The 19347-nt window shown below is 39.3% G+C and overlaps 1 protein-coding gene across 1 annotated transcript; it reads right to left on the bottom strand.

The window, feature by feature from the left end:
• Window positions 1–10994: 10994 nt before the first annotated feature.
• LOC107799639 (secretory carrier-associated membrane protein 1-like) lies at window positions 10995–18681 on the bottom strand. Its single transcript, XM_075246996.1, has 12 exons — window positions 18418–18681; window positions 17452–17508; window positions 17266–17328; window positions 16774–16807; window positions 16543–16665; window positions 12906–12968; window positions 12735–12825; window positions 12585–12630; window positions 12439–12506; window positions 12168–12216; window positions 11747–11812; window positions 10995–11283 (listed from the first exon to the last, which is right to left on the bottom strand). The coding sequence occupies exons 1-12, from the start codon at window positions 18472–18474 to the stop codon at window positions 11197–11199; spliced, it is 804 nt and encodes a 267-aa protein (XP_075103097.1). The 5' UTR covers window positions 18475–18681; the 3' UTR covers window positions 10995–11196.
• Window positions 18682–19347: the final 666 nt, after the last annotated feature.

Below are 19347 nucleotides of genomic sequence, written 5' to 3'. Positions count from 1 at the left end.
GTCAAATAACAATCAAAACACAGAATTCAAATAGCATGTAATAATTAATGCAGGAATTCAAGAATTAATATTTGACAAAGAATAGGAGAGAAATAATTATTATAATAATTAATTTATGATTTAAAATAATTTATGATTTTTCAAGTAAGCAGGCAAACAATTAATTTGACGACGTATAGACACTCGTCGCCTCGCCTATACGTCGTTAACATGCAATTCACATAACAAATAATTTAAGGGTTTTATTCTCTCAAGTCAAGGTTAACCACGACACTTAGCTCGCTTTGCGAATTTCAATCAATTACTCAACCACATCTTTTCCTTTTAAATTTATCTCTGAAAGCTTCAAATCTATTCACAAACAATTCAATATACTCAATACGAATCATAGAAATTAATTCCATATGAATTTACTAATTTTCCGGATAAAAATCTAAAATTTATTAAAATATTCGACATTGGGACCCACGTCTCAAATCTCGGAAAAACTCACGAAATTCGAACATCCGTTCCGCTATGAGTTCAACCATACAAAAATTATCCAATTCCGATATCAAATGGAGCTTTAAATCTAAATTTCTTATTTTTGAAAGATTTTAGAAAAATCTGATTTTTCTTCCATAAATTCACGGATTCATGATATAAACGAGTATGGAATCATGAAATATAATCAATATATGATAAGGATCACTTACCCTGATGTTTTTCCGTGAAAATCGCCCAAACATTCGCCTAAACCGAGCTCAAAACGACCAAAATGTGAAAATAATATCGGACTCTTCGATATATACACTGCCCAGACATTTCCGCACTTGCGATGCCTGGGCTCGCATCTGCGAAATGGGGCTGCTAGGTGAGGCATCGCACCTGCGGATGAAAAATGCGCACCTGCGTTGCCTTCGCTTCTGCGATTATTGTGTCCGCTTCTGCGGACGTGCGGGTGCGTGCAGGTTTCCGCACCTGCGGACGTTTTCCCAACCACGCCTGAGCGCATCTGCGATCGAAGGCTCGCTTATGCGAGCTCGCACTTGCGGTCAAAAATCCGCAGGTGCGATTACAACAGAAGGAAAAATTCAGATTTTGCTTAAGTCCAATTCTTGATCCGATTTCAATCTGTATTACTCTCTGGGTACTCGGGACCCCGTACGTCTATACCAACAAGTCCAATAACATAATACGGACTTACTCGGGGTTTCGTATCACGTCAAACAACGCTGAAATTACAATTCACGCCTTGATTCAAACTTTGAGTTTTAATCTTTTCAAATTGCAAATCTCATGCCAAAACTTATTAAATGAATCCGGAATGACTTCAAATTTGGCACACAAGTCATAAATGACATAACAGAGCTGTTCAAATTTCTAGAATCAGATTTCGGCTCCAATATCAAAAAGTCGATCCGTGGTCAAACTTAGAAATCTTTAGCCTTTAAATTGCTAGTTCCGTTAAATGGTCATAACTTGAGCTAGGGACCTCCAAATTAAATTCCGGGCATACGCCCAAGTCCCAAATCACGATACGGAGCTACTAAAATTGTTAAAATACTGATCCGGGTCTATTTGCTAAAAATGTTGACCAAAGTCAACTTAGTTGAGTTTTAAAGCTCTATTTCACATTTTAATCCATTTTTCACATGAAAACTTTCCGAAAAATTTTACGAATTACGCACGTAAGTCGAGAAATGATAAATGATGCTTTTTGAGGTCTTAGAATACAGAATTACTTATTAAATTTAAAGATGATATTATGGGTCATCACATTCTCCACCTCTAAAATAAATGTTCGTCCTCGAACGGAGTTAAAAAAACACCTGAGCTGGTGAATAAGTGTGGATATTTACTCCGCATGTCCGACTCGGACTCCCAGGTAGATGCCTCTACCGGCTGACCTCTCCATTGCATCCGAACTGAAGGATAACTCTTAGACCTCAACTGTCGGACCTGCCGGGCTAGAATAACCACCGGCTCCTCCTCGTAAGTCAAATCTTTGTCCAATTGGACTGAGCTGAAATCTAACACATGGGACGGATCATCATGATATTTTCGGAGCATAGAAACATGGAACACCGGATGAACCGCTGATAAACTAGGTGGTAGTGCAAGACTGTAGGCTACTTCACCCACCCTTTCAAGAATTTCAAAGGGTCCGATATACCTAGGGCTCAACTTGCCTTTCTTTCCGAACCTCATTACACCTTTCATAGGTGAAACCCAGAGCAATATTATTTCTCCAACCATGAATGCAACATCACAAACTTTACGGTCAGCATAACTCTTTTGCCTAGACTGAGCTGTGCGAAGTCGATCCTGAATAATCTTGACCTTATCCAAGGCATCATGTACCAAATCGGTACCCAACAACCGAGTGTCTCCCGGTTCAAACCAACCAACTGGCGATCGGCATTGCCTTCCGTATAATGCCTCATATGGAGCCATCTGAATGCTCGACTGGTAGCTATTATTATAAGCAAACTCCGCAAGTGGTAAGAAATGATCCCATGAACCTCCAAAGTCTATAACACAAGCACGGAGCATATCTTTCAATATCCGAATAGTGCGCTCTGACTGTCCGTCTGTCTGTGGATGAAATGTTGTACTCAACTCCACCCGCGTGCCTGACTCACATTGTGCAGTCCTCCAGAAATGTGAGGTAAAGTGTGTACCTCGATCTGAAATAATAGACACGGGCACACCGTAAAGGCGGACAATCTCACGAATGTAAATTTCAGCTAACCTCTCTGAAGAATAGGTAACTACCACTAGAATGAAATGTGCTGACTTGGTCAATCTGTCCACAATGACCCAAACTGCGTCAATTTTTTTCTGAGTCCGTGGGAGCCCAACAACAAAATCCATAGTGATACGCTCCCACTTCCACTTAGGAATTTCTAATTTCTGAAGCAAACCACCAGGTCTCTGATGCTCGTACTTAACTTGTTGACAATTCAGACACCGAGCTACATATGCAACTATATCCTTTTTCATTTTCCTCCACCAAAAATGTTGCCAAAAATCTTGATACATTTTGGCGGTACCTGGATGAATAGAATACCTGAAACTATGTGCTTCTTCAAGAATTAATTCACGAAGCCCATCCACATTAGGCACACAAATATGACCTTGAATTCGCAGAACCCCATCTTCCCCCACAACAACTTGTTTGGCATCACCTTGTCGCACCGTGTCCTTAAGGACAAGTAAATGAGGATCATCATACTGCCTCTCTCTGATGCGCTCATATAAAGAAGACCGAGCGACTGTGCAAGCTAGAACCCAACTGGGTTTCGAAACATCTAACCTCACGAACTGATTAGCCAAAGCCTGAACATCTGCAGCTAATGGCCTCTCACCAACCGGAATATACGCAAGATTGCCCATACTCACAGCCTTTCTACTCAAAGCATCGGCCACCGCATTGGCCTTTCCACGGTGATACAAAATGGTGATATCATAGTCTTTTAACAACTCCAACCATCTTCTCTGTCTCAAATTAAGATCCTTTTGTTTGAACAGATACTGAAGGCTATGATGATCAGTAAATACCTTACACAAGACACCGTAGAGGTAATGCCTCCAAATCTTCAGCGCATGAACAATGGCTTTTTCTCGTGAACTTTCAACTACCGCAACGCATATGCAATTACCTTGCCATCTTGCATTAATACTATACCAAGCCCAATGTGAGATACGTCACAATATACCGTATACGATCCTGAACCTGTGGGTAATACCAATACTGACGCCGTAGTCAAAGCGGTCTTGAGCTTTTGAAAGCTCAACTCACACTCGTCTGACCATCTGAATGGGACACCTTTCTGGGTCAATCTGGTCAATGGGCTTGCTATAGATGAAAACCCTTCCACGAACCGACGATAATAACCTGGTAAACCTAGGAAACTCCGGATCTCTGTAACTGAAGTAGGTCTAGGCCAATTCTAAACAACCTCAATCTTCTTAGGATCCACCTTTATGCCTTTTGCCGATACAACATGCCCCAAAAAGGCAACTAAGTCTAACCAAAACTTACATTTTGAAAACTTGGCATATAACTGATTATTCTTCAAGGTGTGAAGCACACTTCGAAGATGCTACTCATGTTCCTCTCGACTGCTGAAGTAAATCAAGATATCATCAATGAATACAACCACAAAAGAATCCAAATAAGACTTGAACACCCGATTCATCAAATCCATAAATGTTGTTGGGGCATTTGTCAACCCAAATGACATCACTAGGAATTCGTAATGCCCATACCGAGTTCGAAAAGCTGTTTTAGGGACATCAGATGCCCTAATCTTCAACTGATGGTAACCAAACCTCAAATCGATCTTCGAAAATACCTTTGCACCCTGAAGCTGATCAAATAAGTTATCAATTCTTGGCAGCGGATATTTGTTTTTGATAGTGGCCTTGTTCAACTGCCGATAATCTATACACATCCGCATGGAGCCATCTTTCTTCTTTACAAATAATACTAGTGCACCTCAGGGTGAGACACTGGGTCTAATGAATCCCTGATCAAGCAAGTCTTGTAACTGCTCTTTCAATTCTTTCAACTCTGGCGGGGCCATACGGTGTGGTGGAATTAGAAATGGGCTGAGTGCTCGGAGCCAAATCAATACAGAAGTCAATATCTCTGTCGGGTGGCATCCTCGGCAAAACTGCAGGAAATACTTCTGGAAATTCATGAACAATTGGTACTGAGTCCATAGAAGGAACATCCGCACTGGGATCGCGAATATAAGCCAAATAGGATAAACATCCTTTCTCTACCATACGCCGAGCTTTCATATAAGAAATAACCTTGCTAGCAGAATGATCACGAGTTCCTTTCCACTTTAACCAAGGTAACCCCGGCATAACTAGGGCCATTGTCTTGGCATGACAATCCAATATAGCATGATAAGGGGACAACCAATCCATACCCAATATGGCATCAAAATCTACTATATCAAGAAGTAGAAGATCCACACTAGTCTCACGATTACCAATAGTAATCACACACGAATGATAGACATGATTTACTACAACAGAGTCTCCCACCGGTGTAGATACACACACAGAAGCACTCGGAGAATCACAAGGCACAACCAAATATAAAGCAAAATAGGAGGACACATAGGAATAAGTAGACCCTGGATCAAATATAACTGAAGCATCTCTATGGCAAACTGGAATAATACCTGTGATCACATCATGAGATGACTCGGCCTCCGGCCTAGCTGGAAAAGCATAAAATCGGGGCTGGGCCCCACCACTCTGAATTGCATCCCTGGGACGGCCTCTAACTGGATGGCCTCCACTTCTAATAGCCTGACCTCCACCTCTAACTGCCTGACCTCTACCTCTAGCTGGCTGAACATGCAGTGAAGCAACCGGTGCCAGTATGATGGCACGAGAATCTTGCCGAGATCTGTTACTCACCAATCTAGGGCAATACCTCCGGATGTGACCAATGTTTTCACACTCATAACACCCATCATGATGTCGTGGCTGTTGAAGCTGAAGCTGACCCAAATGGGCCGAATAACCGCTGTAGTAACTCTGGAGTGGTGATGCACTGATAGGAGCTGAATGTGCACTGAATGCTGGCTGCCCAGAGTAAGGCATAATAGGACCGTGACTCCGTGAAGCACCGGGAGATACATGAAGTGCTGAATGAAAAAGGTATGGGAGGATGACCCCTACCAAAATTACCTCTGCCTCCAGACGAGGCACCACTGAAACCATCGAACTGACGAGGCCTCTTATCAGACCTCTGCCCTCTCTCCCGTGCAAGAACCATCTCGATCCTCCTTACAACATTAGCAGCCGCCTGAAAAGAAATCTCACTTTCGGTCTCCTTGGCCATCTGAAGTCTGATAGGGTGAGTGAGTCCCTCAATAAACCTCCTCATTCTCTCTCCCTTCATAGGTAGTAAAAGGAGAGCATGACGGGCCAAATCTACAAAACGGGACGCATACTGAGTAACAGTCATACTGCCCTACTGTAGACACTCAAATTGCTTGTGGAATTCCTCTCTCAGTATGATAGGGAGGAACTTTTCCAGAAATAGCTGAGAGAACTGCTCCCATATAAGTGCAGGCGATCCGACTGGTCGGGTCAATATATAATCTCTCCACCACCTCTTGGCGGAACCCGTCATCTGAAATACAACAAAATCAATCCCATTGGTCTCAACTATACCCAAGTTCCGCAGCACCTCATGGCAGTATTCAAGACAATCTTGTGGGTCCTCGGAAGGTGTACCACTAAAGTGAATTAAAAAGAGCTTGGTAAACTTATCCAGTCTCAATAAGGCCTCAAAATACATTGCGGGCCTATCACCGGTCTGTGCCACAATAATTGGCTGAACTACCCCAATTGGCGGGGCTGTTGGAGCCTGATTCTGGGGAGCCATCTACTCCGGAGTGGGAGTAGTGGGAGTTTGTGCTCCTCCCCAACCTGTGAGACGGTTGGTGCCACTGAAAATGTACCATTCTGGGCCACGCCCTCCATAAGACTCACCAAACGAACTATAGCGTCCTGAAGCACTTGAGTAGCTATGAATCCTTCCGAGACCTGAACTGGTCCAGCTGGTACATTCTGAACTGGAACCTCCTCCTGAAATTCCATCTGAGGTTCTACAACAGGTGCAGCTGCTCGAGCTCTGGACTGAGCTATACCTCGGCCTCTAGCACGACCTCAGCCTCGACCTCTACCCCTGGCCATAGTTGCCACCGGGGTTTTTGGTCCCTGTCAATCGGTAGAGGTATTACATGTTCTCACCATCTGCGAGAGAATAAGAGTAGAATAGTTCAATCATCGATGATAGAATAAAATCACACGACAAAATAAGCAAGAAGTGATATTGTTCCTAAACTTCATAGCCTCTAAGAGATAAGTACAGAAGTCTCCGTACCAATCTTTCAGACTCTATTAAGCTTGCTCGTGACTCGTGATACCTATGTAACCTAGTGCTCTGATACCAAGTATCACGACCCAAAATTCCCTCATTCGGACCGTGGTGGCGCCTAACATTTCACTTGCTAGGTAAGCCAACGTTAGAATAAAATTAACCAATTTTTAAATTATTAATAATCAAGGAAATAAAAGTGGAAGCAAAGTTTGAAATATAGTGAAATTATCCATAAAAATAACGGTGTCTAAATACCATCCCAGAATTGGTGTCATAAGTGCATGAGCTTCTAGAATAAATACAAATAAAGGTCCGAATAAAATAAAGCTATCTGAAAATAAGCACACAGCTAAAGTAAAATAGATGGGGACTTTAGAACTGCGGACGCCATGTAGTTATACCTCAAGTCTCCTCTGGTAGCTGAAATCCGAGCAAGTTTATGGTACGCCGCTGGGGCCAACTCCAAAATCTTCACAAGAAATGCAGAGTGTAGTATCAGTACAACCGACCCCATGTACTGGTAAGTGCTGAGCCTAACCTCGACGAAGTAGTGACGAGGCTAAGGCGGTTCACTTACATTAACATGTACGCAATATTAATAACAACAACAAATAATAGAAATAAATCAGGTAACTCATTTATAACAATTGAAGCCAACTCAACAGTCATAATCCATTATTATTTTAACCAATTCTATTGCAGCGTGCAACCCGCTCTCATAATATATTCATATTCAATTCTGTTGCAGCGTGCAACCCGCTCTCACAATATATTCACATTCAATTCTGTTATATATTTATTTCAATCAAGTACATATATAGACTTTTAAATAAGTCTATTGTGGCGTGCAATCCGATCCCCCAATATTGACTTTTAAATAAGTCTATTGCGGCGTGCAATCCGATCCCCCAATATTGACTTTTAAATAAGTCTATTGCGCGTGCAATCCTATCCCCCAATATATATATACACTTTCATTTCCGTTGCGGCGCGCAACCCGTTCCCCCAATATAATTTTAAATAACTCATAAATATAATAAAACTTACTCTAATAAATACCACGTCCAATGAGAAATTATTAAGTATCAAGGCACACAATAATTATAATTTATTTATGAACCAAATAGTGACAAATAACAATTTATTATGAAAATCATAGAGAAATTAGTTAGTTTAATATTTATTATGCTAAATGTCAAATAACAATTAAAACACATAATTCAAATAGCATGTAATAATTAATGCAGGAATTCAAGAATTAATATTTGACAAAAAATATGAGAGAAATAATTATTATAATAATTAATTTATGATTTAAAATAATTTATGAACTTTCAAGTAAGCAGGCAAACAATTAATTTGACGACGTATAGACACTCGTCACCTCGCCTATACGTCGTTCACATGCAATTCACATAACAAATAATTTAAGGGTTCTATTCCCTCAAATCAAGGTTAACCACGACACTTAGCTGGCTTTGCAAATTTCAATCAATTACTCAACCACATCTTTCCCTTTTAAATTTATCTCCGAAAGTTCAAATCTATTCACAAATAATTCAATATACTCAATATGAATCATAGGAATTAATTCCATATGAATTTACTAATTTTCCGGATAAAAATTCGAAATTTATCAAAATATTCGACAGTGGGACCCACATCTCAAATCCTTTAAAAACTCGCGAAATCCTAACACCCGTTCTGCTACGAGTTCAACCATACAAAAATTATCCAATTCCGATATCAAATGGACCTTCAAATCTAAATTTCTCGTTTTTGGAATATTTTAGAAAAAATAGATTTTTGTTCCATAAATTCACGGATTCATGATATAAACGAGTATGGAATTATGAAATATAATCAATATAGGATAAGAAACACTTACCCCAATGTTTTTCGTGAAAATCACCCAAAACTTCGCCTTAACCGAGCTCAAAACGACCAAAATATGAAAATAATATCGGACTCTTCGATATATACACTGCCGAGGCATTTCGGCACCTGCGGTGCCTGGGCTCGCACATGCGAGCTCGCATCTGCGAGAAAAATCTCGCATCTGCAAAATAGGGCTGCCAGGTGAGGCCTCACACCTGCGGAGGAAAAATGCGCACCTGCGCTGCTTTCGCTTATGCGATTATTGTGTCCGCTTCTGCGGACACGCGGGTGCGTGCAGGTTTCCGCACCTGCGAATTTTTGCCAAGCCATGCCCGGACGCTTCTGCGATCGAAGGCTCGCTTATGCGAGCTTGCACCTGCGGTAAAAAATCCGCAGGTGCGATTACAAGAGAAGGAAAAATTCAGATTTTGCTTAAGTTCAATTCTTGATCCAATTTCAATCCGTATCACTCTCGGGGTACTCAGGACCCCGTACGACTATACCAACAAGTCCAATAACATAATATGGACTTACTCGGGGTCTCGTATCATGTCAAACAACGCTGAAATTATAATTCACACCCGATTCAAACTTTGAGTTTTAAATTTTTCAATTTGCAAAATCTCGTGCCAAAACATATTAAATGAATCCGGAATGACTTCAAATTTGACACACAAGTCATAAATGACATAATCGAACTGTTCAAATTTCCAGAATCGGATTCCGCCTCTGATATCAAAAAGTCAACCCCGTGGTCAAACTTGGAAATCTTTAGCCTTTAAATTGCTAGTTCCGTTAAATGGTCATAACTTCAACTAGGGACCTCCAAATTAAATTACGGGCATACGCCCAAGTCCCAAATCACGATACAGAGCTACCAGAACTGTCAAAATACTGATCCGGGCCCGTCTGCTAAAAATATTGACCAAAATCAACTCAGTTGAGTTTTAAAGTTCTATTTCACATTTTAATACATTTTTCACATGAAAACTTTCCGGAAAATTTTAGGTGCTGCGCACGCAAGTCGAGGAATAAATAAATGGTACTTTTCGAGATCTTAGAATACAAAATTACTTATTAAATTTAAAGATGATATTTTGGGTCATCACTAAGAGGGTGTTTGGATTGGCCTTTAAGCTGGTCAAATAAGCTTTAAAGCTCTTTTTTAGCTTTTTTAGTGTTTGGCAAAGTCAAAAGGTGGTTAAAATAAGTTAAAACCCGCTTAAAACAAGCCAAAAGCAATAAGTTGGGCAACCCCAACTTAGTGCTTTTTGGCTTACAAGTTATTTCTGGTAAAAATCTACTTTCTTAAGTCAATCCAAACGGGCTCTAAGAATAGTATCGAGATAACTTATACCTGCCAGATGGTGGAGTTGTAATCCCAGAATAAGCAGTAAAATTGATAATCTCATGATTAATACAACATACCAAATAGTCAATAAGAAATAATACTGGGATAACTAATCACAGCATAATCAATCAGAGTATAGCTAATCGCAATATAACTAATCCCAGCATAATTTGTCCTCAAACCAAACGATCCCTAAAGTCTAGCGGTACTGTTGAGTTTCACACAAAATAGGTGCGAGTTCAACTCTCATTGTCTTATTTTGCATGGTTTACTAGAACAAGTCTAAAGTAATCTCAAGCATGTATGGTTTATTATTCAACTAATTCAAGTATTTCATAAAGCAGGTGCCAAAAATTGGAAATATATAAGATCTGATTGTAATCCACTCTTGGTATGACTTGAAACAATGTCAACACGCAAGAAAATCCAATACCTTTAATCTCTGTCCATTTAATAATTTTGTGTCATACAAGAGAATGCCGACTGTTTATGGCAATCCATCTTGTTGATTGACACCAAATTGTTCCTGTACTCCCATGACAATGAAAGGGACAGCCGGTGCACGAAGTATCCGCATTCATGCAGGGTCGGAGAAGGGCGGCACCCTGAAAGAGTGTGACGTAGGCAGCGTACCCTGATGCAAGCATCAGTGACTGATTTCATGGCTTGAACTTGTGACCTATAGATCACACGAAGACAACTTTACCGTTGCTCCAAGGCTCGCTTCCGCTCGGATCACAATGAGTTTGCATAATACACAAACATTCCAGAAACTAAAAATCAAACATTTTGATGATTCTCTATATTCGTACAACTCTGCTCCTGTAGTATGAAGAAAACTCCCTATAAACGGGTATTCATTAAATATTAGTTTGGTGAAGAGTATTCTTGATTTTAAAGGATTAACGATACACTAGTATAGCCAAAGGCAAGGGACATCACTATATATGTACTTGAGTAGTCACATCTGCAAAAGCTTATCTAGCTAAGGTGTGAGAAGAAAGAATGAAAGAATACAACAGGCCAAAGTCCAAAACTGCGCGTACGCCTTCACTCCCCAAATGTTAGTTTATATTGCCGCGTTAATTGTTGATCTTGCAGCCTGTTTCTTCATTTCCGCGGCTTTGCCACTTCCTCGGAAATACATGAACACTTGCTGCATATTGCATATTGAAGATAATGAAAGATGTTAGGGTAAGAGCAGAGACGAATGAGCCTATACAGGCGTATGCGTTCAACCAAATCTAATATTCTACATAGAACATAGACATATATGAATAACCATTATCGTTTTAATAAATACAGTTAAGCATTTCTATAACAGCCTCATTTGTTCCGGATTTTATTGGCTTTTATAGCAAAGTGCTGTTACAGAGAGCATATATTATAATATAGCTTAAAAATTGGTTTCATAAAAAACTTGATTTTTATAGTGAATGAATGTTATGTAATGATGTTATTGAGAGGTCTGACTGTAATAAATTTTGGGAGCATAATTTCAAAGCTAGAATGTGTTCAGTGCTAAGAGCTTTACATGTTTAACCTATAAAGTTTAAATCATAAATCTGTCTCCGTTAGAGCACTAGTAGAAGCAATTACAAAGGGGCAGATAACTAAACCTGAATAACCCATATGCTGATCAACGATTCAACAGAGAAGAATGCAGCACCAATGAAGAAGAATATCTGCAAGTAAAAGCAAGGTTTAATCTCTTTTTGAGGCAAAAAGCAATATTTCCGCTTTTGTGACAAAAGAATTACTCATCAATTTATTCTAACATGGTTAGAATTTGTTGATTTCTGCAGTTGATATTAATCTGAACCCATGTTCAGAAGACAATAATATGAATATAGAGTACCTCTAGTATAGATTAGTCCTAATCTATGTTGCTTGAACTCTCCGAAAATGTTGCCGGGTGCATGTCGGATCCTCCAAAAATAATGTATTTTTGGAGGATCCGACACGGGTGCGGCAATATTTTGGAGAGTCCGCATAACATAGATCCTAATGAAATGTTAGAAAAATCTAAGATAACCTTACCCCGATTATGGAATTCCAGCCTATAAGATCAATTGCATTCAAGAAACCACTGTTAGACAAAGGAATGTAAAAAAGAGTAAGCCACATTATATCGACGCATATATAAAGGAATACTTGAAACATATACATTTAACTCAAGACATTACTTCAAATAATAAATTAAAAAGGGAAAAAATGCTCAAAAGGTATAACTGCAATAACTTTCGTATCCTGGAAACTCATTGTATCATCACATATTGCTTTTTCTAAAACCGGGAAAAAAAAAACTTACGTTAATGAATGCCCCCTGAAGACGAATGGAGGTGCCACAGCAGCTAAGACGCAGAATACAATGTGAATCTACAATATATGAATAAAAACTCAGAACAGTCCTTAACAAGCAACTCTAAAGTAGAAAAGGGGAAATGTTGTGTTCACCGCATAACATAAGAAAAACCAGCCAAACTTCAGTGCGCTATCAGTCCTGCAAACAGAGGGGATATCGTAAAATAGTCTTAAAAAAAAAACACAGCAACATAGGACTGTGATAAAGATTTGTTCCTTAATGAGGTAGCGCAAAAACAGTACCTCATCGCACGATAAAGAGGACGATACCACAAGAAGTAGGCTGATGGAATACCGAATAAGTAGATAAGAGCAAAAAACCAAGCACCGGGATCTATAATGACAAAAAGTTATGTTAGATAGTTAATTTTTATTGAAGGATTAAAAAGATTGAGCAATTAGTTTAACAGCAACCTCCTCCTTTGATCCAAACAAAGGTTGTTGCTAAAATATTCCATAGAAGACAACCCGCCAAACCTGCGATTATCCGAGTCCAAAGTTAATAGACCCCACTAGTGCATTAACCAAATGAACCATTTCAAGAGAATTGTCTGATTCAACAATTTAAGAAACACCAATGCTCGTTCTAAATCATCCTAACAAAAGTTGTTGTACTATGTAAAAGTTGTAAGATTCAATGAATGACAACACACATTTGTTCTTCATTCTCAGCCCGGCCCATCGACCTATGTAAATCGATCATTTCAACTTGGTCAATTATTCCTATGCATCAGAAAACATAGACGGTGCCCAAGGTCCAACCTCACACCTCGTATTTGTTGCGGAAGCCAAATGTATATAGTGTGAATGAGTCACAACTACTATACCAAAAATTATGACAACCACTAAATAATAAACAAGACAATAAAACAACAATAAAAGAACACCAGAATTTACGAGGTTCGCCAATTTTGCCTACTTTTTCGGACACAATCAATATTTTATTCCACTCCAAAATTACAAGTGAAATAATACTAAAGAGAGAAGATACAAATGCCTTAAGAAGATAAAAGGCAAATGAGATGTGTATTTAAATCCTAAACATTAGGCCTCCTTTTATAGGGTGAAATTCCCATTCAAAATTGTCATCCACTGATGTGGGACTTTTGACAATTTCAACAAATCTCCACCTTGTCAAAATTTCACATCTTCAATTTTCTCTCAATAACAAATTTTGGTTGTGTCTTCATCTTCAATCTTTAGTGTTCAACAATGTTAATCAAATCCAAACAATGTTGAAATTTGACCGCAGTCACCACTTTTGTCAGCATATCAACAGGGTTCTCCATAGCATGAATTTTCTTCACCGTGACTCCGCCTTCTTCTATGATTTCTCGTACGAAATGATACCGAACATCAATGTGCTTCGTCCTTGCATGATAAACTTGGTTCTTCGCTAATTGAATAGCACTTTGACTATCACAAAAAATTGTAATATTTTTTTGTTCAATACCAAGCTCTTTTAGCAACCCCTGAAGCCAAATTGCCTCCTTCACAGCCTCTGTAATAGCCATGTACTCTGCCTCTGTTGTAGACAAAGCAACTGTTGACTGCAAAGTAGACTTCCAACTAACTGGTGCCTTTGCAAAAGTAAACACATAACAAGTAGTTGACCTTCGTTTGTCCAGATCACCCGCAAAATCTGAGTCACAATATCCAACTACAGACCGATTGCCTTCCTGCTCAAAAACTAACCCAACATCTACAATACTATGAATATACCGTAGAATCCATTTCACAGCTTGCCAATGCTCCTTTCCTGGATTATGCATATATCTGCTAATAACTCCAACGGCTTGTGAAGTGTCAGGTCTCGTACAAACCATTGCATACATCAAGCTACCAACAGCATTTGCGTATGGTACCCTTGACATATACTCCTGTTCAGTTTCATCCTTTGGCGACATAGTAGTACTTAGCTTAAAATGGGGAGCAAGTGGCGTACTAATTGGCTTAGTCTTCTTATCTATGCCAAAACGCTGTAGTACTCTCTTCAAATATTCTTTCTGAGATAAACAGAGTTTCTTTGAACGTCTATCTCTTATTATCTCCATGCCAAGAATTTTCTTTGCCTCACCCAGATCCTTCATCTCGAACTCCTCCTTCAGTTGAATCTTCAACTTATCAATTTCTTTCGAATTCTTGGAAGTTATCAACATATCATCAACATATAGGAGAAGATATACAAAGGAACCATCATTAAGTTTGCACAAATATACACAATGATCGTATTTGCTTCTCTTGTACCCTTGCCGCAACATAAACTTGTCAAATCGCTTGTACTATTGTCTAGAAGATTGTTTCAATCCGTACAACGATTTTTCAAGTTTGCATACCATATTTTCTTTTCCAGCAACTTTGAATCCTTCTGGCTGATTCATGTAGATTTCCTCCTCCAAGTTTTCATGTAAAAATGCAGTTTTTACATCCATCCGAACTAGTTCCAAATTCAACTGTGCTACCAAAGCCAACATAATTCTAATGGAGGAATGTTTTACAACTGGAGAAAATACTTCATTATAATCAATTTTCTCCTTCTGAGTATATCCTTTGGCCACCAATCTTGCTTTGTAGCGAACATCTTCTTGGTTGGGAAATCCTTCTTTCTTTGCAAATACCCATTTGCACCCAATTGTTTTCTTTCCCTTCGGGAGATTGGCCAATTTCCATGTATGATTCTGATGAAGGGACTGCATTTCTTCATTCATGGCAATCCTCCACTTATCTTTTTCTGAACTTTAGATTGCGTCTTTATAAGTGGTAGGAACACCATCAGCTACAATTGAGGTTGCACAAGCAACCGTCTCTATGAGACGAACAGGTTTCGTTATTGTCCTTTTTGGCCTGTTGGTTGCTATTGATTCAAGTTGTTGTCGAGGTTCCTGAGTTGGAATCTCCCTCTCTACTGGCTCTTCTTCCAGAGGGTAATCTTCATGAGTTTCCTCCTCTGCTTTTTGTGTAGGAAAAATAAATTTTCCCTCAAACTCCACCTGCTTTGATGCACCAGCAGTTTGTTTGACATCTTCAACTGTCACCTTATCTGTTATGGCAGATTCATCAAAGGTAACATCTCTGTTGAATATAATATTCCTTGTCTCTGGACACCATAAGCGGTATCCTTTGACTCCAGAAGTAATCCCCATAAATATAGCCTTCTTTGCTCTCGGATCCAATTTTGACTCTTTCACATGATAGTATGCAATTGAGCCAAACACGTGCAAGGAGTCATAATCTACAGCAGATTTTTCATACCATTTTTCAAATGGTGTCTTGCCATCAATAGCAGCAGATGGTAGACGATTACTAAGCTGCAACCACAGAGCATACTCAGACAGAACCTTGACTCAGTTACCAAGATAGATCTTTTCTGATGTGGAAGATCAGACTATGCTGCAACCACAGAGCATACTTAGACAGTACCTTGGCTCTGATACCAATTGTTGCGGAAGCCAAATGTATATAGTGTGAATGAGTCACAACTACTATACCAAAAATTATGACAACCACTAAATAATAAACAAGACAATAAGACAACAATAAAAGAACACCAGAATTTACGAGGTTCGGCCAATTTTGCCTATTTCCTCGGACACAATCAATATTTTATTCCACTCCAAAATTACAAGTGAAATAATACTAAAGAGAGAAGATACAAATGCCTTAAGAAGATAAAAGGCAAATGAGAGGTGTATTTAAATCCTAAACATTAGGCCTCCTTTTATAGGGTGAAATTCCCATTCAAAATTGTCATCCACCGATGTGGGACTTTTGACAATTTCAACAGTATTGGCACGGGAAAAGGCAAAAACCAGGTCGATCATGCACCAATATGACCAATTGTTTTAATGCAGTAATCTTCCGACGGTGGCTGGACTACTATATAAAAACATAGTGAAGTTATTAATATGCACATCGGTCTGTAAGCCAGGTAAAATCAAAGGTTGTTGACTTGCTAGAAAGTTGGTAATGTGAGAACTGAGAAGCATTAGTAGCATCTGTAAATCAGAGGGTAAACAAAAAGATGTAACAGCTGGTTTTAAATCGAACATACCCAACAATGTAGTAAATGCAACATACTGCATCCTTTGTAAATGGATCGGGATTTCATTTGCAATATCATGATGAATGATAGGGCAGAATGGTGGCCAATTCCTTTCCTCTACAACAACACCAGCTGCCAAAGAACAAGGGGAGAACAGAAACGATATCAATTTTCACAAAAGAAAACTTTTGATTTAGTTCAACAACACAACGACGTAATATATACACAGTGGAGAAATACCTCCTGCTAAGGCCTCTTCTCTCCTTTTCACTTCCTATAAGAAACCAAGAAAGCTGAAAATTAATAGCGTATAAAATTCCTAAATTACAAAATACGGTCATAGCATTAATTCTGCACAACAAACATCTAATCCTTCAAGCTCAAACAGAACTTCTATGTAAACCAGATATTAAAATAGCAATAGTTACATAAAGTAGAGAACAACAACAACTACGCTTTAGTCCTGAACAAGTTGATGTTGGCTATATGAATCCGCACTGATGATGTTACTCCATATAAACCCATCTCAGGCCAATATTATCCAAAATAAAAATAATAGTAATAAAAAAAGTACTAGGAGTTCATTATATTTTCTACTAAGGTATAAATCTCTAAAAGGATAAACAACTTCTAGATGAAGAAAGCTATTTGACAAAACTTTGGATAGTTTACTTAACGGAAGATAAGCAAAGGCATAACAAGAAGCCACCATAGAGTGCTATGCAAACCTACTTGTTCTCTTCTTCTCAGATCAGCCTCTCGAGCTTGTAGTTCCTTCTCCTTCTTCTTCAGATCCTGAATCGTTATGTAAGTAAAAAATCATTCAACTCTAGTTTCCAAATGTACACGGAATTACTGTGGTCACTGGCAAAGTGACAAGCGATATATTTAGAGTTCAAATTGTCAAAATTATCTCACCTTTGCACTATCAAGAGGAATATCAATTGTTGAACCACGGGCAGCGCCTCCAGTATTCTGAACATTTTAGTAAGTAAAATAATGCATAAATAAGCAAGGTGGACAGCTCACAATTAAATCAAGTCAATTCTACAATGTGCAATCATAAGAAGCTAGTTTAATGTAACTAAATGAGCTCACAATCCTAAGAACAACAAAAATCCTAGCTCGTTCTCAATATTTGACTACATTCTCCAATTGAATGACACTAAACAAGAAAACATCAAGAGGTAATGACATACCAATATGCAATTAACTGATCTGTTAACCGGACAAAATGAACAAAAATAATTCAAACCTAATATTCTCTATGGGCAATTATATTGTTTCTAACATGCCAAAAAGAAAAAAATGCAACAACCCCATCGACCTATGGTGGAGGCAAGATTTCCACCAAAGGGTTCAACATAAAAGGGGAGCCCGGTGCGCTAGCGGGAGGGCCGGACCACAAGAGTCTATTGTACGCAGTTTTACCTAGCATTTTTGCAAGAGATTTTTTCCACGACTCGAACCCATGACCTTTTGGTCACATGGCAACAACTTTACCAATTATGCTGAGGCTCCCCTTCAAAGGGTTCAACATCTATTATTTATATATACATGAAAAAACACAAATTTTACCCCATACATACAGTGTGATTTTCCTGCGAAAGGGGTTTGAATCCCTTCCGCTCCTCTAGTTCCGTCCCCGCCATTGATCAGCGGCAGAGCCACACGCAAAGAAGGGGATTCAACGGTCGGAAAGTTATACTATATAGATAGTATAAAAACAAAATTTTAATACATGTTCAAATCTCAGGTAGGACATTTTGGGATTTTCTTGAATCTCTTAATAGAATTTCTAGCTCCGCCACCAATATAAATCATATTTTTCAAATAACAAACATAAATTTTCTAATAAGAGCATAAGATTTTATGTGTATATACCGCAAATGGATTCACATTAGCTTCTTCTGCAAAAGGATTTTCATTAAAACGAGCCATGATCAATAACCACGAAGAGAATCAAAAATCCCTATGCAAAATATTTTTTTTTGCTAAAATCCACAGGCACCCAAAAGCAAAACCCAAATATGCATGCGACAGATCTATAAAAAAAAATGTAAATCTGTAGCACGTATGGTTTTAATTGGGGAGTGGAAATTAATGTGCATTGATCACCAATGCACTATTGAATTAAAACGTCATTCCTGAATTTTTTTCTTTAAATTTCTGTTATATATTTTTCGTTAATTATCATTCATTTGCTTTTGCCTGTTTTCTCGCAGAAGAAATTGGGGAAATTTCTGTATAGAAAAGCACGTAAGAAGCTATTCGCGGGTGTTCACAAGACGAAATTTGAGGCATTATATATATGTTGGGGCTTTGGGACTTATGTCACGGGCCCGAATCCTCACGTTGGGTAGCGGCACCTGCTCGCCCGTGCGGTGCCTGCGGACTCCCCTCACCGCGGGCCAGCCTACTTTCTGTCCCAGAATTTCTCAAGCACGATCCTGTGCCTGTCGATGGGGCTCGCCCGCAGGCTCGCCCCAACCTGTGCCGCCCGTAAGATGCCTAGGCCCTTGGCCCTAGACATGTCATGGCGCTCCATCTTAGGATCACAATTCATGCGCGCCCTGGGGGATTGGCTTAGGACATGCCTTGTCCTTAGCCCAAGACTGAGCATCGCTCCCACGTGCACAGCCCAATTCTCAAGCTTGACACTCGCCTAGTGCATCCGCGACTAGATCGTGCCTCGCCCGAGTAAGGCAACCTTTAGCCCTTGGCCATTGTCATGCGCCTCTTTCGTGCCATGCCCATACATAGCCCTCTTGCAGCATGCTTTCATTCCGAAGTAGTGCAGTGTCGCCCACATCT

This window comes from Nicotiana tabacum, chromosome 23 (assembly GCF_000715075.1).
Source record: "Nicotiana tabacum cultivar K326 chromosome 23, ASM71507v2, whole genome shotgun sequence".
Classification (NCBI taxonomy): Eukaryota; Viridiplantae; Streptophyta; class Magnoliopsida; order Solanales; family Solanaceae; genus Nicotiana; species Nicotiana tabacum.
The sequence above is the reverse complement of the archived record's forward strand: the minus strand, read 5'-3'. Positions and strand labels throughout refer to the sequence as shown.